The 27,058-nt window shown below is 32.3% G+C and overlaps 4 protein-coding genes and 1 pseudogene across 4 annotated transcripts; 4 read left to right on the top strand and 1 right to left on the bottom strand.

The window, feature by feature from the left end:
• The first annotated feature begins 8,090 nt into the window (after positions 1-8,090).
• On the top strand, positions 8,091-11,078 carry LOC113852044 (annotated as a pseudogene).
• An 855-nt stretch (positions 11,079-11,933) lies between these two features.
• Positions 11,934-14,134, bottom strand: LOC113870686 (U3 small nucleolar RNA-associated protein 18 homolog). Its single transcript, XM_027507104.1, has 2 exons — positions 14,067-14,134; positions 11,934-13,852 (listed from the first exon to the last, which is right to left on the bottom strand). Exon 2 carries the CDS (start codon positions 13,835-13,837, stop codon positions 12,170-12,172), a length of 1,668 nt encoding a protein of 555 aa, XP_027362905.1. The 5' UTR covers positions 13,838-13,852; positions 14,067-14,134; the 3' UTR covers positions 11,934-12,169.
• Positions 14,135-15,286: 1,152 nt separating this feature from the next.
• LOC113852043 (L-type lectin-domain containing receptor kinase IX.1-like) lies at positions 15,287-17,353 on the top strand. Its single transcript, XM_027482302.1, has one exon. It carries the CDS (start codon positions 15,287-15,289, stop codon positions 17,351-17,353), a length of 2,067 nt encoding a protein of 688 aa, XP_027338103.1.
• Positions 17,354-19,047: 1,694 nt separating this feature from the next.
• Positions 19,048-21,274, top strand: LOC113852753 (L-type lectin-domain containing receptor kinase IX.1-like). Its single transcript, XM_027483119.1, has one exon. The coding sequence runs from the start codon at positions 19,095-19,097 to the stop codon at positions 21,051-21,053; it is 1,959 nt and encodes a 652-aa protein (XP_027338920.1). The 5' UTR covers positions 19,048-19,094; the 3' UTR covers positions 21,054-21,274.
• Positions 21,275-25,813: 4,539 nt separating this feature from the next.
• LOC113852042 (protein MAIN-LIKE 2-like) lies at positions 25,814-26,293 on the top strand. Its single transcript, XM_027482301.1, has one exon. The coding sequence runs from the start codon at positions 25,814-25,816 to the stop codon at positions 26,291-26,293; it is 480 nt and encodes a 159-aa protein (XP_027338102.1).
• Positions 26,294-27,058: the final 765 nt, after the last annotated feature.

Genomic DNA, 27,058 nt, shown 5'->3' with positions numbered 1-27,058 from the left:
AATAAATTTTAATAAATATTATTTTTTTATTTTTTTCAAATAGTATAAAAATATAAACATAATTCAAATAATAAAACTTATTTTATTATATATAACAAACAAAATATTTATAAATATTTATTTTAATAAAATATAAATATAATTTAAATAATAATATTTATTTTATTATATAAAACATAAAATAAAATTAAAAAACAAAAAAAAAGCCAACTCAACGAATTCTGGTGGCCAAATTTTATCTATAGGATTTGGGTTTATTTGGGTAATTAAATAAACCTGGGTCTATTTGGTTATTTTTTTTTAATATAATTTTTCTGTAAAAATCTCCTTGAATTCAGTGAATTATTCGAGTATCTCTTTGAACCACCCAGTTTGGTCAATCTTGGCCAACAGAATCATGAGAGAGAGTATATTTGTTCACTTCGTGAGTCTAGAGAGAATGTGTGTCTTGCCCTAAATGCAATATTGTCCTTTTTTCTCATCAAAATTCACTTTACCCCTCCATTTGATACCCCCCTCTAGGATCCATAACCCCAATCCTCGTTTATTGTTTTTTATTCTAGTTAGGAAATTAGGAAACTGTTAAAAGTTGTTGAAAGTTAAGAAAAATAAAAGTTTGTTATTAATTATGATATTTAATTGTTTATTGGATTATTATAGAATTTTTATTATTTTTTCTTAAACTTCTTTATAAAAATTAAATTTATTTCTATTATTTTGAGATGCATTTTATTTTAACCTAAAAAAACTGTTATTTATTTTAATTGTAACTTTATTTTTATATTATTTTAAAATATTTGGTTTATTTTTATTGCTCTTATATATAAAATAATACCTCTTATTTAAGTATTTTTTCTTTAGAAAATAAAAAAAAATTATTGAGGTAATTGAATATTTGCTTGTATTTAATTTGACTAGATTATTTATTTTAAATGTAAAAAAAAACAATTGAACAAAATTGAGATTTTACAATTTACCCCTCTTTACTTGTTTTGCTTATGTAATAAATATGATGAACTTCCAATCTTTATATTTATCGCAATAAGAAAAGAAAAAAAAATTGAATCAGTTTTATCAAGGAAAAATACATTCTTCTAAAAAGCTCCTTCATTTATAAGAAGTTCTCTCTCTCTCTCTCTCTATATATATATATATATATATATATAGAGGGAGAGAGAGAGAGAGTAAAAAGGATCTCATTTTATAGGCGATAAGTGAAAAATAAAAATATTCCTTTGTAGGTAGTAAATAAAAAATAAAAGTGTCTCCTCTATAGGTAGTAAATGATAGAAAAATAAAAGTGTCTCTCTTTGTAAGCAATGAGAACAAGAAAAGTGTCTTCCATTATAGACGGTAAATGAAAAATAAAAGTGTCTTCCTTTATTGGCAGTAAATAAAAAATAAAAGTATCTCTCTCTGTAGGCAGTAAATAACAAAAAAAATAAAAATAAAGGTCTCACTCTATAGGCAGTAAGAAGGAAAAAAATGTCACCCTTTATAGACAATAAGTGAAAAATAAGTGTCTTCCTTTGTATGCAGCAATAAGATACAAATATAATAAAGTATGAATTTTGAGATTGAATAATCTTCCTAACAATTTGTTTTTTTCTTGTGGATTATCCTTGGCATCCTCACTTTGCAACTTCACCTTCCTCAAGATTCATGAATAGATAAAACTATGATTTGTCATTATGCTCATAGCTTTTAGCACTTCTATTAAAAATTAAATGAATGAAAAAAGATGATGAAATATGTATATGCAAAAAGTGATATTTGTTATTAATTTTGATTTATGCTTTTTCAAACTCCAATGCTAACGCTATGTGCTAATAAACGTCTATGAGAAAATTTGCCCTAGTTTAGGATTTCATGCATAGTATTTTTTGACCACATCAAAATTTACGGGGTTAGGAAGGTCTTCACCATCCATGTTAATGAGTATCAAGGTGTCTCCAGAGTAAGCCCTCTTCACTATATAAGATATGATAATTTGGGGTCCACTTTTCGTGGATATTCTTTTGTATTGGCAACATCTTCTTGAGCACCAAATCTCCCTCTTGGAATTCTCGTGTACAAACTTTCTTGTTGAATGCTTTCTTGATCCTCCTTTGATATAATTGACCATGACAAATGGCATTTAGTTCTTTTTCTTCTATAAGATTCAGTTGGTTAAAACAAGCTTGAACTTATTCTGCTTCATCTAACTTCATCACTATTAGTATCCTTATAGATGGAATTTTCACTTCTAAAGGTAGCACTACTTCTATTTCATATACCAAGGAAAATAGAGTTATCCTAGTTGAGGTACAAACTAAAGTGCGGAAGGCGTGTAAAGCAAATTGTCACATTTCATGCTAATCCCGATATGTTACCACCATTTTATGGATGATTCTTTTGAGATTTTTATTTGCTTCTTCAACTGTCTCCCATTCATATTTGGTCGATATGGGGATGAATTGTGATGTTGAATTTTGAAATTATCACACAAGTCTTTCATCATTTTATCATTCAAGTTTGTCCCATTATCAGTGATATTAGGTAGACTATAGTGACAAATCAGCTCCCTTTTGATGAATCTTATTACTACATTCTTGGTCACACTAGAATATAAGGCAACTTCAATCTATTTTGTGAAGTAGTCAATAGCCACAAGGATAAAATGATGACCATTTGATGCTTTAGATTTGATTGGCCCAATAACATTCATTCCCCACATTGAGAGAGGCCAAGGTAATGATAAGACTTTTAGTAATGTAGAGGGGACATTAATGTTATTAACATAGGTTTGACACTTGTGGCAAGTTTTCATATGATTAAAACACCCAGCCTCCATAGTCAACTAATAATACCCTACTCTTAAGATTTTTCTTGCCATAAAATGCCCATTAGCATGATTTCCGAAGGATCCACCATGTATCTCCTTGATGATTCTGTGGGCTTTTGAAGAGTCGACACATCTAAGCAATACCATGTCATGATTTCTTTTACAGAGTATTTTTTCATTGAGAAAGAATCACATTGCTAATCTTCTTAGGATTCTCTTGTCATTATTCTCTGAGGCACCAAGTGGTATTCTCCATTTTTTATATAACACTTAATGTCATGATACCAAGGCTTTCTATCTAATTCTTATTCAACAGCATGGCAATATGCTAGTTGATTGCAATGTCAGATAAGTATAAGAGGCACGTCTTTGTTACGATTTATTTTGAACATAAAGGATAAGGTGGCTAATGCATCTACCAGTTGATTGTCCTTCCTAGGGATATGATGGAAAGTGATACAGTCGAAGCTACCCATCAATTCTTTAATATAAGCTTGGTAGGGGATTAACTTTGTGTTTTTGGTCTCCCGTTCACCTCTCAATTGATGTACCAATGCATAGTCACTGTAGACTTTGAGGACCTTGATTTTATATTCCACTGCTACTTGAATTCCAAAGATATAAGCTTCATATTCTGCTACATTATTTGTGCAATCAAATGATAACTTGGTTGTGATAGGAATGTGCTACTTCTCGGGTGAGATTAAGATAGCTCTAATTCCATGTCCCATCATATTAGACACGTCATCAAAAAGTAATGTCCATTTTTTCTTCTCTAACAAAGCTTCTTTTTGGGACATAATTATAACATCTTCATAAGGGAAGCCATGTTGTATGAGCTGATAGTCATCCATGCGTTGATGAGTTAAATACTTTGCTAAATGCTTCCCTTGATTTCCTTTTGGGTAACGTGCACAATGTCATATTCAAATAACATTTTCCAATTAGCAATTTGTCCAATGCAGGTTTTTTGAATATGTACTTGATTGGGTTTATCCTTGATATCAACCAAGTAGTGTGACTTAACATATAATGTCTCAGTCGATAGGCAACCCAAGCTAAAGCACAATAAGTTCTTTTAAGTATGGAATAATTGGTTTCATAATTGGTGAATTTTTTACTCAATTAATAAATTGGGTGTTTCTTCCTTCCTGAATCACACAGTTCATGGATTGGTCCTAATACACAACCCAAGATAGTAAGATACATAATTAATGGTATACCTAGGACAAGAGGTATCAAAATTGGTGAATTTTGTAGATATTATTTGATCTTTTTGAATGTTGCTTGACAGTTATCATTTCAAATTGTTGGTTGATTCTTACATAATAATTTGAATGTTGGCTCACACGGAGTGGTTAAATAAGAAATGAAATGGGCAATGTAGTTTAAACATCGTAAAAACTCCTAACCTCTTTCTCTATGTGAGGAGATGACATTTCTTGGATTGCACAAACTTTATCATGACCCACTTCAATCCCCTTTTGGTTGACAATAAAAACAAACAATTTTTCCAACTTTACGCCAAAAATGCACTTAGTTAGGTTAAGTCTTAGCTTACATTTTCTTATTCTGTCGAACAATTTTTGTAAGTGAATAATGTATTCCTCCTTAGACTTTGACTTTGCTATTATGTCATCCATATAAACTTCAATTTCCTAATGCATCATATCATGGAACAAAGTTACCATGGCTCTCTGATATGTTACCCCAACATTTTGTAGGCCAAACGACATCACTTTGTAGCAAAAAGTTTCCCAAGGTGTAATAAAAAAACATAGTTTTCTCCATGTGTTCTTTAGCCATTTTAATTAGATTATACCCTGAGAAACTATCCATAAATGAGAAGAAATCATGCTTTCCTATGTTGTCCACTAGTGTATCAATATGGGGTACCAGGAAATCGTCTTTGGGGCTGGCCTTGATTTAAATCATGATAATCGACACACATTCGAACTTTTCTATCCTTCTTAGGAACTAGTACTATATTAGCAACCCAATCAGGGTATTTTGCGACAACTAAAAAGCTGGCATCATTTTACTTCTTGACTTCTTCTCTTATCTTTAAGGATACTTCAGGCTTCATTCTCCTCAATTTTTGCTTGACTGGATGATACTCAAGTTTCAATGATAACTTGTGTTCTATTGTTTTTGTGTCAAGGTCTGACATATCTTGATATGACAAGGAAAAAATGTCACTATAATTTTTCAAGATTTCTACCACCTGATTACGTTGTGTCAGTTACCAAATTAATAATTTTCACTAACTCTTCATAAGGCAGGACTTATCTTTCCTCTTGCATTACCTCCTTTAGCAATTCTGGGAAAGATCCAAAATTCTCCTCAATTTTATGATTAGCTTGATTGATATGATTTTCAAAATTAATCATCATAGTGTTAACACCGTTATTTTCAAGTATGTCAGCTTTAAATATACGTTATTAAGCAATAAGGTAACAAAATGATATAGAAAATAAGAAAATGTGAGAAAATGATGATTTACTAAAAAATGCAATTTATTATGTAAAAATGTAAAAGTTCTTTCTATCAAATGAAAAAAAGTATTACAAATTTACTTTTTATTCACACTAGCTCCATATAACACTTTCCATCAGCTTTATCATCAATTGTAGCTATTGGATCCTTAGACTCGAATCTAGCAATAAGAAATTTTATTGAAACACGCTAAAAGGGAATCTCTTCAAAACTGAAGTTTTTGTTCTCAAGTTTAGCTAACCTTCTTTCTTTTTTCTCAATCATCAACCTCCTTTTGTTTGCTTTTGAAGGAATTATCCCAGACCAAAGTGATCTTTGTTATCCTTTAGATTCAAAGGTTTTCTTAAACCGTATCGGTTTCTTCCCAACCCATAACTATGTTGGTACCCATTTTTTAACATGACATTTGCCACCATTGTTGAGGCTCAAGAAAGTTATGAGCAGCCGGAGATGAAATATCCTCTATACTTGAAGTATTAGCAAAAGTCTGGAATGACATCTCAAGAGCTTCATCTGATACCTTGATATTAGGAGGATAAGAGGGTTTGCTCACTAATAAATCTTCTTCTGTAGAAACAATGATCAACTTATGATCTACTATGAATTTCATCTTTTGGTGAAGTGTTTAAGGTATAGCCCTAGCACAATGGATCCACGGTCTCCTAAGCAAACAACTATATGTTGGCATGATGTTCATGACTTGAAAGGTTATTTCAAAGACAACAAGGCCAATTTGGACAGACAAGGTTATGTCACCGATTACCTCCATGTGAAATCCATCAAAAGCCCTAACAATCATTTAACTCAGTTGTAGATGAAACTTATTAACAAACAGTTTAACCAAAGTTGCTTTTGACATCCAATTCAAAGATGAACCATTATCAATCAACACTCTAGACAAGATGTGATCTAGACATTTCATCGATATATGTAGGGCTTTATTATGTCCAGCCCTTTCCCCTGGGATTTCCTCTACTGTGAAATTAAGGAAATTGTTGGCAGTAATATTGCTAATTATCCCTTCAAATTTGTCTACAAAAATATCATGAAGACATGAGCATTTTTTAGAATCTGCAACAAGGCTTTTCTATGAGGTTCATAATTTATTAGGATGGATAAAAGTGAAATCTTAGCATGAACTATATTTAACTACTTCGTGATCATATATTCGATTTGTCTAATAAGATTCAAGAATTCACAAGCTACTTCATCATTCATGGGCTTCCTAACTCCTTTGCTTTTTGCTTCACTGGTACTTGCTTCCAAATCAATCAAATTCCCTTTCTCTTTTTCATTTTTGTCATCACTACGAGTTATCTCTTTCCCAATATCTCTTCTTAGCATTTCAGAAGTGTAAATACGATCACTCCTAGTTAGCTCTCTAATTTCTACAATATTAGTGATATTAGATCATATATTATTAGCATCATCTCTACAAATTTTTGCATCATATTTCCACGGGATTGTCCTATTGGTTTGATATGGAAAATGAGTCAGCATCTGTATAGTAACAAGCTTGAGTTACTCGATCATTAGAGTGCTAGGACCTTTAGTGTAATAGATCACCAGTGGCTTAGGAAAGTTTGACCCTTGTTCGTCTAATATGTAACATTCAGGCAACACAGAGTATAATGATGTTTTTTATCCTCTCACTTCTTCTTTTAAGGTTTGATGACTTTCCCTCTCAATAGCATTAACCAAGGGCCCTTCATGTTCTGGTAATGAATTATTCTCAATGTGGAAAACAGTTTCCTTAAAGTTTAACCATTTTGCATCAATAAGCTTTTGAACCTTGAACTTTAGTGCTTGACAATTCACAGTTGAATGATCTACAACTCCTGAATGGTAATCACATTTAGTGTTTGGGTCATATCCCTTTGGATAAGGTGGTACCACGACTTCATTGGGCATGACGCAAGTAAAAATTGTATAGCTGTGGTAGCAATTCCGTGTAGGTTACCAGGATTGGGTCAAATGTAGCAGGCTTTCTTTGGTTGTTTAATTTTTTTCTAGTTGATGTTTAGGTTTGAGCTAATTGAATTAGGTTGAGATTGGACAATGATGTGTAATTGCGGTTGTGTTGAAGGAAAAGCCCTTAAAGGTATTGCTAATTAAAATTGTGGAGAGAAAGGATTTTGTAAGGTTGCAACAATATAGGTATACTAGGTAAGGATTGTGATGTGGTTGTTGGAAATAGGCTGGTCAGGGGTAAGGAGCTGTAGCACCAACATTTGGCATGTCTGAAGTCACATTATGAGATTCCTCTTCTTTCTTTTTTCCTATTTCTAGTAGATGTTTTTTCGCATTATTTATTGTTTGGTAGGATTGTGACTAAGTTTTTCACTTCTCATGCCACATTCAATTCTTTCACGGATCATTATTACATATGCAAAATTAGCATAAACACTCCCAATCATTTTATCATAAAATGGTGACTGAAGAGTGTCAATGAATATAACTAAAATATTTTTCTCAGATAATGACAGTTGTACTTAGGCAGCCAGCTCCCTCCATTTTTGTGCATATTCTTTGAAATTTCATTCTCTAACTTACTTATATTCTACAATAACATTTGATCTAGAGTCATCTCAATATTGTACTTGTATTACTTTAAAAAGACATCTGTTAGGTCTTTTCATGAATGGATATGAACTCGCTCCAAATGAGTATACCAACAAGAAGCTGCCTCAGTCAAATTATTATGGAAAAAATGAATCAACAATTTATCATCATAAGCATAAGAAGCCATTTTTTAACAACACATTGTCAAATGACTCTTAGGACATGGAGTGTCTTTGTACTTGTCAAATTCTGGTAATTTGAATTTGAGAGAAATGACCACACCTGACACCAAATTAAATTAAAACTAAATCTTAATATGTTAATATTTCAGAAACTAAATCTTAAAAAAAAATTATAAAGATTTATTACAAAATATGCTACATTGGAGATCAAAACTATATTTAAGCTTACTTTTTAAATTATTTTTATTATTAAAATAAATATATTAATTAAATACTCATGTAAAGAAACAAAGCGACAGAAATAATAAGCAAATTGCAATTTGCAATAGCAATGGATCTGAAATTATAGAAATAAGTTATTTTTTAAAAATTGTCAATTTTGATATTTTAAAATATTTTATTATTATTTTAAAAATTATCAATAGTGAGTTTTGAATTTTAAAATTTTTTTAATATTATTTTGAAAAATTACCACTTGAGACTTTACCACTTTTTTGTTCTTTTATTTTTGAATTTTTTTACCTACACCAAAAATTGTCAATAGTGATTTTTAAACTCCATATTCCTGTAATTTTTTAAAAAAAACATATTTTAATATATATTATTTTTAAAATATAATATATATAAAAATAATTCCAACAATGTCGCGAGCGGAGTCAATTATCAGGGTTTTTTGGATTTTATAATATTAAATTCAATGACAGAGTATTATTAATTTAAAAATATTATATTTTACAAAAAATTATGCTTAAAATTACTTTTATTTAATAATTCTTTATATTATTAAATTTATAAATTAGATTAAACGCTATTTTGTATAAGTAAAGTTAATAAAAATAATATAAATAAAATTTAATTAATATTTTATCAAATAAATTTATTTAAATGTCTAATATATATTTTTAATCTATAAATATGTATATTATCCGTAAAAATTTATATTATGTGTTTCATCTACATCCTAAGATATACAATCAATATATTAATATAATAGACATAGTGGAGAAGAAAAGCACGTAGTGACAGCATGCATGAGATGCTTTTGCATTTACTTTGGAATGGAGTTATGAATGTTAAGTGTGACACTGTTGTTTTGCTATAAATTTATCAGTTTTTCTAAATCTCAGACAGTGTGTGTAAGAAGGTTGAAGTCGTTGCTGAAACTCAGGTGAGACAGAGACAGATTTACACACACACAACGATTAAGATTTCGCATATTCATCCTTTTCCATTGCCAAATCTACCATTCTTTTGCTTTTTATTCCCACTTGTATGATTTATTAGAAATTAAATGAGGTTAATGAAATGTAAAGCCATACATAACTTGTTTATGTTATTTTCGTCAAAAACTGATAGTTTATTTTGTTATGGGGGAGTAGAAAAATTGTGTGTTCCGAAGGTGTTGTTGAAGATTGGTCACAACCATTTTTCTTCGATCAAATAAAATTCAATGATCTATTTTTTCTTTCTTTGCATAAATTTCTTTGCTGTGTGATGATGATGATTGCTCAGGGCTCTAGGGAGCGATGACGTTTATGTTAAAATTACACACTGTGGTGTTTGTTATGCTGATGTAGTTTGGACAAGGAATATACGTGGCGACACCATGTATCCTGTTGTGCCTGGGTAAGTGGCCTTTGTTTTTCTGTATGGATGAGAATCCTATGTGCTTAAGCTAATCAATCTGTGTTTCCTTTTCATATCAGGCATGAGATTGTTGGGATTGTCTCAAAAGTTGGTTCCAATGTCCACCGTTTCAGTGTTGGTGACCATGTTGGAGTGGGGACTTTTGTCAACTCATGCGGGGATTGTGAGTATTGTAATGACGGAAAGGAAGTTTATTGTACCAAGGGAGCAGTTTACACTTTTTATGATGTTTGATTTTGATGATAAAATTACAAAAGGAGGGTACTCCAATTACATAGTAGTCCATGAAAGGTGAAGTTAATAAAAAAGGCTAGATGCTTGTGCTTAGTTTTATGAGGTCTTCTCTTCCTGAAATTATCTTGAGGTATAAAAGTACTTGTTTGATTTCATATTACAGCAGGTTTTGCCAGTTCATATCATATTTGGTCTTGCATCTGCAGGTATTGCTTCATGATACCAAAAGGCTATCCCTTGGCTTCTGTAGCCCCTTTGCTTTGTGCTGGACTGACTGTATATTCTCCCATGATGCGCCACAAGATGAATCAATCTGGTAAATCTCTAGGAGTGATTGGCCTTGGTGGCCTTGGTCATATGGCAGTGAAATTTGGAGAGGCATTTGGTTTGAGTGTAGCGTTTTTCAGCACTAGCATATCCAAGAAAGAGGAGGCACTAAACCTGCTTGGTGCAAACAAATTTGTTGTCTCATCTAATCAAGAGGAAATGTGGGTGAGCAATTATACACAACATAAAGCATCTCCTACATCACATTTTCTTCAGACCATGAACAGAACACTTATATTGATGACTTGTGCTTCTTTTTCAAGTCAAAATTGATGGTGATTCCCATGCAGGCATTAGCTAAATCAATGGACTTCATAATTGACAGAGTTTCTGGTGATCACTCGATCGAGCCTTACATGTTACTGTTGAAGACGTACGGTGTTTTTGTCCTAGTTGGGTTCACAAGTGAAATCAAATTCAGCCCTGGAAAGCCTTATTATAGGTAAGTTGCTTTTGAAAGCATAGAAAGGTTTGTTGGAATAATCAGTATTCATTCATTCATGTAACTCTTGTGGAGCCGAGGAACCGTGAATATGCATCATGTGTTTGACAGGAGCAAGGACTGTTTCTGGAAGTCTTACAGGTGGCACAAAGGAGACGCAGGAGATGATTGACTTCTGTGCTGCAAACGGGGTTTACCCAAATATAGAAGTGATTCAAATCCAATATCCCAATGAAGCTCTTGAGAGGCTCATAAATAGGGACGTCAAATATCGGTTTGTAATAGATATTGAAAATTCCCTCAAATAGTGCTAGATAACATAGGAAGTTGCTTTCCCCAAATAGACATTATTGGACTTCACCTTGTTGATACAAATTGGTGGAAATAATGATGCTAAGTTCATAGTGACTTACATTAGAGATGATTCCAATTGACTATGTAATGCACATAAAGCTTCTGAGAGGGTCGTAAGTAGGGATGTGAAATATCTGTTTGTGAATAATTGACAACTCCAGAAAGTAATAATTGAAGAAAAGGAAGTTGCTTCCCAGGTTAAAGCAATTAGTTGAGTTCAATTTCTAGAATAGAGGAGTTTCTTAGAAGGTTTTGTTTGAATCTTTTTGTATTTTTCTTGAGTTGTGTATAACAGTAAAATTTCTGGTAAGAGATACATGAGGCTTGCTATGAGATAACCCAACAGGATCTAACCAATAGATTATTTGATCGACTATCCACAATAATCTAGTTTTCCATTTCATTATCTGATATCACAAATATAAATCTTCAGCCAAATGCAGCACCATGAACTCGGGGTCGGGAATCTCTATCAACACATTCAACTTTGTAAATCACAATCCTCACCAGATTCCACATCTACAAAATGCATTTGGTACAAGCATAAAAAAAACAAGAATCTCGCTTACAGTGCTAATTTCGCCAGATTGAGCTTACCCAACCATGACAAGATTTCCAGACTCAAAACAATAAATTTACATAGGGTAGGAAAAGCAGGAAAATCGGTGACACAGCAATCTCATACAAAACAAGCGAAGATGAGCATTTAAATAAACTGATCCCTCACATACGACAGTGAACGAGATGAATGTACAGTAACACATACAAACCACGTAGATCAACAATGTCGCTAAAAGATACACCCGATATATGGATAGAAAATAATCAACTTTTATGATGATATTCAACGTATAATAAATACATAGGGATTAATTTGAAATATTATTAAAAAAATTCAAAGGAAAAAAGAAAGTTGAAGCCCAATAAAATTGATGGAAAAAAATACATGAAGATAGGTTACATTTTACTTCTAAAAAACATATGAAGCTTCAGTAATTAATGATTAACGATAAAATACAAATAAAGTCTCAAAATTTTCCAAATGAACAAGAAAAATACACTAACAAAACTCTCAAACCATGCTAGTATTTCAAGTCTTCACTAGGCATGCTGGTAATGGTGCAACTTATACAATAACACTTTGCCAGAAGCGTTTCCCACAGCCATGAAACCACCACCTGGACTAAAATCAATACAGCGGGGGTAATGCAGGCTCATATTTGGCGGAGGCCAGTTGGAGAACACAGTGTACGATGGAACATGTATTAATTTTAAACTGCTCTTCTTCATGCCTGAACAAATTGCTAATATTTGAGAGTCGTGATTAAATTTCATAAAATCAACTTTTGTAGTCAAATTCTCTATGGTCTTGATAGGCTTTCTCTTGCCCCCAAGAAAGTCCTCTCTATTGTAAATATTCACAATTCCACTGTTTGAACCAGCTGCAAAATGAGTCCCACTTGGTGAGGTACAGAGAGCTGTGCCATTTATGCAACCTTCATCTACACCTTTATGTATGCAAGTCCTTGTTCTCAGATCCCAGTGGTAAACCTGGCCATCACCACCTTCACTCAATAGATGTTGTCCATTCTCAGCAAAAGCTAAGGAACGGATTGTTCCATTCATCTTTAGAGTACCAACTAATTGCTTAGTTTTTGCTGAAACCAATAAAATGTAACCTTCATTACCTGCAAAAGCTATCATTTGAGAATCAGAGGACACCTCAAAAACCTCCAAACTCTTCTCTTCCCTACCAACCAGAGGACCTACTTTATCAACTCTAGCCTTAACTAAATCAAAACTATAAAAAAACTTTCTTCTTCCAGATAGTATAATCTGAGACCCATCTGGCAAGAATGATGCTTTTCGAATGGGGCAATCTTCAAGGAAAATGTTCTGAATTTTGGTGTTTCGCTTGCCATCAATTTGAAAAAGCCTAAGCTTCCGGTCCAATCCTGCAGCAAGAAGCAGCTGTGCATTGCGATGGAATTGAACCGAATTCACCGGCCCATTAGAAGGATCCTGAATATTTGCATCCACAAGTCTAGAGTACTCAAGAAGTCCAGGCAACAATTTTGAGCTCCTCTTCACAACCAGGTCTTCATTTGTCCTGAGAATATCATCCACATCCTCATAACCACGACCCACAACAGCTTCATTTTCTTCATCCGTTAACTCATCGTCAGAAGATCCATCTTTTCTCAACCTCGAATCAAGCTGCGCCCATTCAGTTCCCGGGTTGAGTTTAACATGCTGAGCCCTCAATCTTGACACATACTCCGAACCAGAGATCAAATTCTCATCCTCTCCTTTCCTCAACTTCCTTAACCTATTAACCTTGGCTATGTTAACAGTGGCATTTTCTTCTTCATCGTCCACCCACACGGGTTTCCTTTGCATAGCCTGGTCATCATCATCATCATCATGATTTCCCTCAAACAACTCCCCATCTTCCTGGTAAACAGGGAGAACACTATCTGCAGAACGGTCAGTGAAAAATAAATCAGAAACCTTTGCTGCATTATTCCCAACTTCCACTTCATTATCCTCCTTTCCAAACTCAACAGGGGAATAGAGAGAGCCAAACAAAAAGTTCTCAAGTTTCTTCATTTCCTTCACTTGTTCCATTACAACCTGTTCCCCCTTGTCTTCTCGTTTCCTCTTCTTCACTTTCAGAGTATCATTATTGTTCTCAACATCATCTTCAACCTCCCTCTTAGTCTTGTTAACCTCGTTTTTAGGGCGAGCATTTTGAGATATCAAACTCATCTTTCACAAGCCAACCTGCAAATTAAACATAGTTCAACCAATTCGAGAGTTGGAAATTGATGTTAAATATATAATAATAACATTAAAAATGAATGGATTAAGCATACGACAAATCGAAGTAAAACGAGTTAGAATCACAAATAGGTAATGCAATGATTAGTGAAACCAAACGAGTGAATCAAATGAATTAGCATTGAAAATAGGTTCTGAAAGGAATGCAAATGAATACCTTTGAATGGTTTCGAACTCGACGCGCCGGTGGAGGGCGAGGGAGTGAGAGCGGGACGACGGAGGCGTTTAGGTTTTGGCGCAGAGTGAAAGGGTTTATGCAACTGGATTGGGCTTTTGCTCTTGGTTTGGGCCGTACCCGTGTTTGGTGTCAAAAATCTTAACTGGGCCTCTCTCTCATAGGTTTTAATGAATGCATTTATATATATTAAATTGAAAAACAAAAAAAAAAAAACTCTTCTGTGGACCAAAAACTAAAACCTACTCACAGAAAAATTGATTACTTAATGAGTCAAGGTAATAAGGTTGAAGCTTCGTTTGTTTTTGTTAGAACATGTCTGCTTGCCAGCGGGTACGTCCAGCTCATGTTGATGGTTATGCATTTTTTGTTTATCTTCTTCAAATTATTTTAAGCTTGGGATATTCATAGGTCAGACTAAAGTTTTAAAACATTGAATTGTTAATTGAAACTATATAAGTATTAATTCACAATTTGCTGCCTCAATTATGCTTGGAACGTGGTAGAATATGTGACAATGAAATATACATATGTTTAACAATATATTTTATTTAAATAATAGAATAACAATAAAAAACTATAATGAATGATGTTAGATAAAGTTTAAATTAAGATAAAAGAATCGAGCACGCGTGTGTATTGTGTTTGGTGAAATACCATCCATTTTAGGAAAATGTGATGCAATTTTGAACTTTTTTTCATAACAAATTGTAAATGTCAAGTGTACCCATATCAGTGCCAATTGTAAAGCAAATTAGAGTAGCGTAAGGTTAAGCTATAAAATGAAGTCCGTAAAAAGTCATGCTTCAAAGGGATAGAAATTTGGGATGGAGAGAGTATTAGTTGGAACAAAAAATATAAACTAACTATAATCAAACCAATAATCCTTAGATATTGTTAAAATGCATGTAAATCCATAACATTACTCCGCAGGCCAACCGGCTTGGAATTCACATCGTATTCGTATAGTTCATATTGCTTGGTCATATTATTAATTAAAAGGGTATAGAGGGTGAACTCTAATGAGCCAGAACTACAAGACAATTATACAAATCCAAAACTCATTAAAAATAACGAATAAAATCATTGTCCAAGTTACATAAATAAGAAAATCAAAGTTTAAAAATTATGCAAGACTCATTTGTTGTACATTGTATGACATGATAACAATTGAAGGTTTCAAAATCAATTCTCACCCAGAGATGGCTGCTTGCCATGTTGGTCTCAATGCAACCAACCATTTATTATGTTATGCAATGGAAATCATTTTGTTGCTCCATATGATTACTTGTGTAAACTCACTTTCATTTCATCACCAAGGCTTTGATTATGAAGATGTCAGGATTAAAGGAGATGCCACTTTGTCACATTCAAAAATTGAACTCACTTCAACCACAAGATACCAAAGCAACGCTTACAGTGTTGGGAGGGTCACAAGTTTTGAGCCTTTGCACCTGTGGGACATGAGATCAAGTGAACTCGCAGACTTCACTACTGAATTTTCCTTTATCATTTTCTCAAATGAGACTAGTTTTGGAGATGGATTTGCATTTTTCTTTGCAGATCCAAAGCTGCCACTTTTAAGTAAAATAAAAGAAGGAGGTGGTCTTGGTCTTGTGGATGGTGACCAAACATTGAAGTCAACTAAGCATCCATTTGTAGCAGTGGAGTTTGACACTCACCAAAATACATGGGATCCACCCGGCACTCATGTGGGTATAAACATCAACTCTATGATGTCAAGCATAAATGCGCCATGGTATGTTGATATTAGGCAAATGAAAGTTTATTATTGTGGAATTGAGTACAATGGCAGTTCTCATAATTTAAACGTGTCTTTCACTGGTTACATCGATGGCAAGACAGTAAAAGATTACATTTCATACACCGTTGATTTGAGAGATTACCTGCCAGAGTGGGTTATTTTTGGCTTCTCAGCTGCTACAGGAATTATGTTTGAGATGAACACACTGCTGTCATGGTCATTCGATTCAAGTTTACAAAGTAATGAGAATGTGCCAAATGATATACCTCCAATGGCAGCCTCACCAATCCCAAATCTCCACCCTTCACCAGTCCCAAATCCTAATTCTTTACCAATTCCAAGTGCTGATATTAGCCCTAAACAAGATAACCAAAGAGGTTTTTTTATGAGGTTAGGAGTTGGTGTAGGTATAGCTGCGAGTTTTCTCATTTTGGGGTTGGTTTGTAGTTTAATGTGGAAAAGGGCTAAAGGGAAAAAGAAAGATTCACTTTATGATTTGAACATGGATGATGAATTCCAAAAGGGCATTGGACCTAAGAGATTTTGCTATAAAACACTGGCAAGTGCAACAAATAACTTTGCAGAGGCACAAAAGATTGGACAAGGTGGTTTTGGTGGTGTTTACAAAGGCTATTTGAAATATGACAACTCCTTTGTTGCTATAAAGAAGATATCAAGAGAGTCCCGGCAAGGAATAAAGGAATATGCAACTGAAGTTAAGATCATTAGCCAGCTGAGGCATAGGAATTTAGTCCAATTAATTGGTTGGTGCCACAGGAAGAAAGATTTCCTCCTTATATATGAATTCATGCAAAATGGTAGCTTAGATTCCCACCTATATCATGGAAAAAGCATCTTGACATGGCAGATGAGGTACGACATTGCAATGGACTTAGCCTTGGCAGTGTTATACCTTCATGAAGAATGGGAGCAGTGTGTGCTTCATAGGGACATTAAGTCCAGCAACATTATGCTGGACTCTAGTTTCAATGCTAAGCTTGGAGATTTTGGCTTAGCTAGGCTAGTGGATCATGAGAAAGGTGCACAAACCACAATTCTAGCAGGGACCAGGGGCTACATAGCCCCTGAATATTTCACTACAGGGAAGGCTAAGAAGGAATCTGATATATACAGTTTTGGGGTTGTTTTATTGGAGTTGGCCAGTGGAATAAAACCAGTAGACCTTAAAGCCAAGGAGGGTCAAATAACCATATTTGAGTGGGTTTGGGAGCTTTATAGATTAGAACAGTTCTTTGATGCAGCAGACCCAAAACTTGGGGGAGCATTTCAGGAGGAGCAACTGGAACGTTTGCTTGTTGTTGGCCTCTGGTGTGCCAATCCAGATTATACATCCAGGCCATCTATAAGGCAAGTGATTCAAGTGCTCAAGTTTGAAGCTCCTTTACCTGTTCTCCCACAAAAGATGCCTGAGCCATATTACCATTCTCCCACAATGAGTACTGTTTTTGCTTCAGTTTCTTCTCCCTATCCAGATACATATTAGAATCAGATACAATGTTTCCAATAGGGGAATTTTATGATGTACAGAAGTTAATGGAAAATTCATGTTTCTTAAGTTTGGTAGTGACATCTCACATTCTAGTACAGCATTGGGTTAAGTCATAGGCAAGTCATTATTTGATGGGGAACTATTTAGTTTCCTTTTTATAGTTGTGTAATGAACACTTAAACTCTGCATGTGTTTGTCTACTTCTGTTTATGTGATTACATACATTTTGTAAGTTTGTGATATAGAAAGAAAGAATGGAGGAATGAAGAGCAGAGAGCGGAAAAGAGAAATGGCATTCATTACTCATGTTATAGTTATAGTTATAGATGATTCTCCAATTATGGAATATTTGTACAAATTGAAAAATTAATTAAATAAACAGAAATTGTCTTATTATTTACGTTTGTTCAATGCAATTGAATACTAAATTCTTTAAAAGAAATATTTTTTTAAGGAATTGTACAGGAAGGGAGATTTTGAAAAGGAAAGGAAGGAAGAACAAAATTTATATTTTAAATAAATATATTTTAAAATTAATATTTTGAAAAAAAATTAATATAAACTTAATATATTAATAATATATTTGTCATCATAAATAATATATAATTTTTTAATTTAAAGTTAAAAAATATGTCATTTCATCTTTTTTACTCTAAAAATTTTGTTCCAAACATAACATAAAGCAATATACAAGTGATGAATGACGGGAACAATAATCATGTAAAAAAAGCCACATATATAAATTGATCCTTATGCCAAAAAATGGTAAACATAATAAATTTTGTGAACTATGATTTCTTTTTTTGACTGAATTTTTTTATTCTCTAGGAAAGATGGAAGTAATTTTGAATTAAGGACGTTGCATGCATGCACGTGCATATACTATAGAGTATGAAAGACTCACAGATCAAATAAATGATTGGCAAAATTTGTTGGTACTCTCCAAGAAGTTGCTGAAAATATGGAACAATATTCCATTATTTTACTAAAACTAAAGAAAGTTATTTGCCTTGACATGCTCGGTCTTTAGCTTTATTTTTCATCAAATAAAATTGCCAATTTACCAAGCACTTTGCTGCCATTTTTTTATGGAATGTGAATAGCAACGTTGAATTTATATCTTAAGTGGCTTTTTCCTTCTCGATAGGTTCTGTATCTTTTAGTGCAAAGGCACACGAAAGCAAATGAAAAAGATAAAGAAAAGATTTTAGTTTTCAATTTGTCAAAACTTAATTTCCCCTATCACTTAATGCAATTGTTCTTGCTATTCAGTTTCCTTCTCATGTGCATGTTCAATGCAAAACTTGAGAATTTTGGTTTTGAACCATACACAAGTTATACAAACTACAGCTTTGAGATATGGACTACATGGCCCCTGAAGAATTTTCTTCTTTTGGTCATCCAAGAGTATCCCGCTAGTATTTGCTTATAGTATGCCCTGGAATGGGTTAACCTTTTCTCATTCTAAACTACTGTGCATTGAAGGGGGGAAAAGGCTACTATTCTTGTCAAGACATCAATGGTTATTTGACCAATTCAATGAAGACAACACAACACAAACAAGAAAATGAACTTTAACCAAATCCATGCCACATTTCAAAGATATTTGTAAAACATTTGACTTTACAAACCAAATTCCACAGGCTCATTGGCAACCCAAGTTGGAAATTTTCAAGTGCAAGGTAATGTAAGCATATTCCATACCATTTAGATTATACTTGCATCCAAACAACCTATGACATCCTCAGCTATGGCAGCATGCCAATACAGTAAGTGTACTCATCTACTTCCTTACTTGAACATAACCATGATATTTTTGTCTTTCATGATCCATCACGCTGCTCCTTTGAACTTCATATTTCCTCAATTTCTCAACAAGGAAGATACTTTGAGATTTGAAGGAGATGTTCATCCAGAGAAGGGATTCCTCCAACTCACCCAACTCAAGTCTGATAGTGTTGGCAGGGTTACATATTACAAACAGCTACATGTTTGGGATAGGGACTCAAGAAAACTCACGGACTTCACTTCCAATTTCTCCTTCATTATTAAACAACCAAACAAAGACCAACGTGGAGATGGAATCACATTCTTCCTTGCCAGCCCCAACTTTCCACTTCCTGTCCCACCAGATGGGTCTGGTATAGGCCTTGTGGGCCAAAAACAAATGGCAGATCCAAATTTCATAAATGAGCATCCATTTGTAGCAGTGGAATTCGACACCTTTGGGAATGATTTTGATCCCCAATATGACCATGTAGGTATCGATAATAAAACTATGATGAGTCCTTACACTGCAGAATGGTTTACTATTAAGGATGGGAGAGTATATGATGCTCAAATTAGCTACAATTCTAGCACATGCAATTTAAGTATCATCTTTACAGGATATAAGGATAATGTCACAGTGAAACAACATTACTCCCAAGTAGTAGATTTAAGAGACGTCCTACCAGAGTGGGTTGAGTTTGGCTTCTCTTCAGCAACAGGAATATTATATGAGACACATACACTTTGCTCGTGGTCTTTCGACTCGAGTTTGGACTTGGAAGTGCACAAGGATGAAAGCAAGACCGGGATGGTGATAGGTTTAAGCATTGGAGCAGTTGTTTTAATAGTTGGTATGGGATTAGCTTGGATTCTAAGGATGAAAAAAAGAGGCAAGGAAGATGACTTCGATCTTACTATGGACAGTGATTTTGAAAGAGGGAGTGGACCTAAGAAGTTTTCCTATGATGAACTTGTTACAGCAACTAACAACTTTGGAAATGAACAGAAGCTTGGAGAAGGGGGTTTTGGTGGAGTCTACAAAGGATTTATAAGAGGCTTAGGTGACTATGTTGCAGTTAAAAGAGTGTCTCAAGGATCTAGGCAGGGTGTGAAGGAGTATGCCTCTGAAGTAAAGATCATTAGTCAATTGAGGCACAGGAATTTGGTGCAGCTCCTAGGATGGTGCCATAGGAAAAATGATCTCTTACTTATCTATGAGTTCATGTCAAATGGAAGCCTAGACTCCCATTTGTTTGGAGGCAAAAGAATCCTGACATGGGCAGCAAGATATAACATTGTTGGGGGCCTAGCCTCAGCATTATTGTACCTACATGAAGAATGGGAGCAATGTGTGCTACATAGGGACATAAAATCAAGCAATGTTATGTTGGATTCAAATTTTAATGCAAAGCTTGGCGACTTTGGATTAGCTAGATTGGTGGATCATGGCAAAGCGTCACAAACAACAACTTTAGCTGGAACAATGGGATATATGGCTCCTGAATCTGCCACCAGAGGTAAGGCTAGTAGAGAGTCGGATGTATACAGTTTTGGCGTTGTTGTTTTGGAGATAACTTGTGGAAGAAAACCAATTGAACTAAAAGCCAGTGAGGAACAAATTATTATGGTAGAATGGGTTTGGGAACTCTATGGAATGAGTAATCTAATAGAAGCAGCTGATCCAAGATTGTGTGGAGACTTTGATGAACAAGAAATGGAAAGGTTAATGATAGTTGGCCTATGGTGTGTTTACCCGGATTATTGTTTGAGGCCTACAATTAGAGAAGCAATTCATGTACTCAACTCTGAAGCTCCGTTGCCCACTCTCCCACCAAAGATGCCTAAACCCACCTACATTGTTCCTTCACTTACTGCGTATTCAAACTCTACATCATCTAGTTCCAGTGCTTTTGGGCCTACTTAAACCGAGCTTTTATCAAAAAACTCTTACACTAGCTCGTCAGAATCCGAACCATTTGCTGCACTTCGGCATAATAATTGACATGTAATGTGCATTTTAACATGTAACCCTTTTTTAAGTAGAAATTATTGTTGTAGTTATATAATCTCCATCGATAAATCATTTTTTATAAGGTCCGTATTATTTTTCTGACTTCATAAATAACATAAATAAAATATTATGTTTGAAGTGTTAGCTTTTTCTGTAATCTCTGATTCTAACAGTCATGCTCAACCATGAGCTAGTTAAGTTCTACTTTCACATATGCTTCGTTTGAATTAGTATGCAGTGCATAGAAAAGGTTCCTCTTCCAATATTAATATCATCAAAAGATTTGATAGCTGATAACCCGAGTGAGCTACTCTGAAGAAGAGAAAGGTTGGTCACACCATTTTGTAACAACAAAATAAAAATGGATACGAGAGGGGATGGGAGGAGATATGTCTTATTTGTGCTATTGATCTGATGAGTTCCTTCTAATAATGTGAAGCCATATAAACCAGTATTTTATATAAGCACAAAATCATATACAATTTTGCCACACTAAGTTATAATTTTGATTATGTACAACACTAGTACACCAAAATTGTTTCTTACATAAATTCATTTGAATTTTCCGATTTGGTTTTCTTCTTTTTTCCTTTCGTGCAATTTTAAACATTCAATAACAATTAACATGAAAATATTGATTGCTTCAGTGGTGGGGGCCCAGCGGGAGGGTATACGAATAAAGGACGCAATAACAATCTTTTCTTTATCATAAATTGGACTATGACATTCATAGCCAGGTGAAATGCCGGTCAAAATCGTAGTAGCAGATGCTAAAATTTCAGTGGAGAATTCTTAGTCGGTGTTCCATCAAACACTGTTATTAGTCCATAGGACATAACCCAAACCTGTAACCATGTTGTTGTTACTAATTGCACATACACAGCGACACATTTTGAAACCATTTTGATTGCCACTGTTCCGTTTTAACAAGTAAAAATGCGTATTAAATGATGGTTGACTTATTAGGCTTTACAAAAAAAAAAATTTAATGCAAAAATAATAAATGGTACCAAATGAAAATCGACGAAAATGGTATAATCAAAATCCACTTTGATTTCTGCATAATCAGTGTCGTTTATTATTTTTTTTAATTTAACATTAGACCAATCATAAAAGATCCGTGACTTCGTCAAAATTCACAAGAAAAATTTTGCACGAAATAGCAAAATTCATTTAAATAAACAATTAAGTATTATTTTAATAATGTTTATAAATGCATAAAATTTTAAGAAAATTATATTAGTTTTAGATGATTGGTGTATGAACTCATTTTATATTTTTAAAATCTTTGATAAACCAATGATCTACTTTTTAAATGGGTAAAAACTATTTAATTCACCTCTAAAAATAGAATAGAATGAGCTATCAAATTGGATTCGGATTCTCTTATTGTGTGTTTTGTGTTTTTGTATTTTTATTTAAGTGAGTGAGAATAAAAATACAAAAATACAAAATATGAGGAAAGAATCATTTTTCATCAAATTTTTAAAACGACAAGACAGGCCAGCGTGGTCTTCAGTTAATTTCTCAGCTGCTAATAATTTTTTTTGGATAATTTTTTTCAACACTTTTATTTAAGGAGATTCAATCGGATACGCTAATTTAAAGTGTGTCTAGGGTGCATTGCTTTCAAAACAAAATGGGATCCACAATTTTTTGATTTAGTGAAAAACTAAACCCAAATGTCCTCTTTTGATAATAAATAAGAAAATTAAAAAAAATAGTGATTCTAAATAAATAAAATATAAATCATTAAAGACTGTTGGTCTAATTTTGTGAAAATGAATGATTATAATTAATGATTTTTAAGTAAATTTTTAGAAAATTTTATAAATAATAAAAGGTAAATTGATAAATACTTTAAAATATCCATCCCACTCTCCTCTCAACCTCTTTATCTATATTTACTCACTGACATTGTACTTTCTGCTATTTGGTGGTCGCAGTTGGGAACTATTGCTGCAACCACTAAGCCTTCACCTCTATCAACTCCTTTGATAACGTCAATGTTTGTCAATTTTTATTCAAAAATTTATTCTTTATTAAATCTGTAAATAAAAATATATAGTATTTATTATTAATATTTATCAATATTTATTTAAAATTTAATTTTTATTAAATCTGTAAATAAAATAAAAAATATGTAATATTTATGATAATAAAAATTTAAATACTTTTTATTTTAGTTATCTTTTTAGAACCGAAATAAAAATTTGATCATTTAAAATAACCATTGATGCAGAAATATGTAAAATTTTACGATATATTATTTTTAATATTATAAAATTTAAAAAGACATAACTTTTAATATAATACTTTAATTTATACAAATTATATATTTATTTTATATAAATTTTTAAGATATATTTAATCAAAAGTTTAAAAAAAAATTTAAAATTCTAACATTTTTAAATTTTTTTTATTTTTAAATTTTATATTTTTTGTAATTAGAGTTTTGCCGTATACAAATTTTTAAAATAGTGTATATCAAAATTTATAGTCATGCAACAAAATAAAAAGTAACGATATTCGATTAGACAGTTATTGATGCAGCTTAAAATGAAAGACACAAAAAAAAAAAAAATATAAATCAAATTATCAATATATCTTTAATAAATTTAATATGTATTACTAGTTTGTATTAGATTTGGAGTACTACCCAGTCTTTAACTTTGTTAACCAAGGAGAAAATGGGCTTTTTTATTTAAATATTGTAAAATAAAAAATTATTTCTTAAATTACATATTTTTTTAAACTATTTCTCTATTTGGAGTAAATTTGTTACGTTGGTGTTGTGTTTCACCAAAGCGGCTGGCGAAATAAACTTTTTTATTTATTTTTTTAAATTTGTTTCGCCACAAAAAAAGTGAAATACATTAAATTGAAGCACGTGTCAACGAATTAACGGTTTTCCTATTTAATTAGCGGAATTAATTGCGAGTTTCGCCACCACCGCTGCGCAACTAATAGAAAAATGACACGTGGATACGACCAACTTGTTTCGCCACTAAAAACGCGAAATCTATAAAATTAAATAAAACAAAAATTTGAAAAATAGAAAATGAACGGCTGGGGAATGACGAAGACAGGTGACGACATCGTACTTGTTTCACGCTGTGAGTAGCGAAAGAGTGTTTCACCATCAAAACTGACGAAACCAATAGGAGGCTGACACGTGGTAGGTGGAACAGTAACCGTCCCGGCCCCTTCTTCCCCTTCGCTCCTCGTTCTTCTATTTCTGCTTCCATTTCTTCATCTTCTTACGCCTTCTCTTCTCCATTTTTAAAAGATTGCAGTGAAAATTTTTGGGTAAGATTTTATAGTTTATAAAATTTTAATTAAGATAATGATATTATTTATATTTATATGTAAATTTATATTCTGTTTATTATTTTAAAATACTAAAAGAAAATATTTTTTGTTTTGTAGGTAAACACGGTTTAAAGAGAATTAGAAGAGTTAGAAGAATTAGAGGTTAGTAAAATTGATTTAGTTAATTATAAATTTTATTTCATTAATTTATGTTTAGATTAATAGATTAGAAAATAAAATTTGACTGATTATGTTAAATTATTAAAAAAAATTATAAAGAAAGAATAATATAATAATATTTGTTAATTATATGTTTGTATAATATTATTAATATGATGTTGTATAATATATTTGTTATATATTTATTTAGAGAATAAAAAAAATTAGTTAAATAATTTTAATTTAATAATAATAAGAAATATTTGGTTTAATTGTATAAAATATTTTGTATACGTAAATAAATTTCAATTATGATAAGAAGATTATAAAATTTTTTAAATTTATGTATTCTAAATATGTAAGTAGTTTGTATTTTATTAAAATGGATTAAAAATTTGTATGTAAAAATTAAGTAGATATTATTTTATTACGTTATTAAAAATAATAAAAATAAATTCATTATTATAAATATGTTAGTAATTTGTATGTAAAAAACTAAGACAAATTAAATATTTGTATGTATTAGTAATTTTTATGGAATATATTGTATTACGTATGTGAATGTGATTTGTAGGTAAAATACTATTAAATTTAATTATTATTATTATAATATAAGATAAATTCATTATTATGTATTATGAGTAATTAGTAATTTGATTGGGCTAATACTATTAGTAATTTGTATGTAAAAAATAATAATTGTATTATGTAAAAAAATTATTTTAATTTTTAAAATGTAAAAAAAATTGTTTCATTAAATTATTATAATTAAATAAGATTACTTAAATATATTATAATTAAGTTAGTAATTTGTATTATGTTAGTGATATGTTTTTTTTTTAATTTGAATAAAATTACATTTGATATGTTATGATATTATGCTTTTAATTAAGTTGTTTTAATTTAAATTTTTGTATGTACAAAGAAAAATATATTTTTATAATAGGAGCACATTTTTGTTTGAATTTTTGTCTAATTAAAATGTGATAATAATTTTATAATAAATTCAAAAAATTTCTAATTAATTATGTTAGGATATTTTGTTAAATGTGATAATGATTTGTGTGTAATAACAAGCATTATATAGAATTATGGGTATGTTTATATTTCCATTAAACATGAAATACTAATAATTTAACTTGACGAATGAAGTTGATATTTCTATTTATATGTTTTTTTTTATTTTTTTATTTTTTTTATAGATGACATCATCTTCGAGACAAAATAGGATTATTAATCCCGGGCCAGAGGATTCGTCACTCTTTCGATTTCAGAGTTTTCATGTCTCTGAATATATTTGGGATGGACGTGATCACCCGATGTTGAGGGTCAGAAAAAGTCAAAATATTTCTGGTGGATTAGAAGGTGTTCCTCAGAAAATTATTCCGCATTTAGAGTTAGCCAATTTTATTGGACTGGCTAACTTATCACAATTTTCGCTGGACATGGGACTAATTACTGCATTAGTTGAGAGGTGGAGGCCTGAGATGCACACTTTTCACTTGTCCCCTGGAGAGTGTACTATTACTCTTCAGGATGTTGCTATCCTATTGGGGCTACGCATAGATGGGAGGCCGGTTATAGCAACTACTGGAGGTAATTGGGCTCAGATTGTTGAAGACCACCTAGGTATCAGACCAGGGGCAGATGCTTTTGTAGGGAGTTTTCTGAAGATGAGCTAGTTGGATGAGCACTTTAATCATATTAGAATGCATAATCAGAATGCTCTACAGATTACTCGATTTGTTAGGGCATATATATTGAGGTTGATTGGAGGGTTCATGCTTCCTGATCACTCTAGCAGCAGAGTATCTGTGAGGTACTTAACTTTACTTGATGACTTTGAGTTGACCGGTCAATATAGTTGAGGATCTACAGTTCTAAGTTATTTGTACCGAGAGCTATGCATGACCACCAATATTGATCGCATTGCTATTGGAGGACTTGCTGCGTTGATTGTGATGTGGGCTTGGGATAGATTTCCCCATCTGGCACCTAGTAATCCCCCTCATACACGTGTCAATCTTCCGTATGGTGTGAAAGTGATAAATTTAAATTCATCACCTGCGACGGCACTATTGAACTCTCACCAATAACAATATTCACATATAACTCTATAACACTTCTACCAGATTGTTGTTGAAATGCACTTATCATACAATCAATATCTTCATCATCACAAATATATAAACTTGTATGCTATCTATTATTTCTATCAATCAGAAAACGTGAAATTAATCTACAAATAACTTCATTATGATCAAGATTAAGCTTCAAATGAATTTTTCTTTTTAAGGCTTCAAAACTTATTTCTCGCTTTATCTGAATCATTTTCTTTCTTCCTTCAAAACTCACACCTTCATTCCCTTCATAGATTCTACCATTCCAATATATCATTATAATATGTCCACTCATCCTGCATTTTTACAAAACAAATTTAATTACTA

The sequence above is a fragment of the Abrus precatorius genome, unplaced genomic scaffold (genome assembly GCF_003935025.1).
Source record: "Abrus precatorius isolate BTA unplaced genomic scaffold, Abrus_2018 Scaffold10, whole genome shotgun sequence".
Lineage (NCBI taxonomy): Eukaryota > Viridiplantae > Streptophyta > Magnoliopsida > Fabales > Fabaceae > Abrus > Abrus precatorius.
The sequence above is the reverse complement of the archived record's forward strand: the minus strand, read 5'-3'. Positions and strand labels throughout refer to the sequence as shown.

Excerpts from the sequence above, each read along its gene's own strand:
- LOC113852043 (XM_027482302.1), top strand. The coding sequence starts at position 15,287 with ATGGCTGCTTGCCATGTTGGTCTCAATGCAACCAACCATTTATTATGT.
- LOC113870686 (XM_027507104.1), bottom strand. The coding sequence starts at position 13,837 with ATGAGTTTGATATCTCAAAATGCTCGCCCTAAAAACGAGGTTAACAAG.
- LOC113852753 (XM_027483119.1), top strand. The coding sequence starts at position 19,095 with ATGACATCCTCAGCTATGGCAGCATGCCAATACAGTAAGTGTACTCAT.
- LOC113852042 (XM_027482301.1), top strand. The coding sequence starts at position 25,814 with ATGACATCATCTTCGAGACAAAATAGGATTATTAATCCCGGGCCAGAG.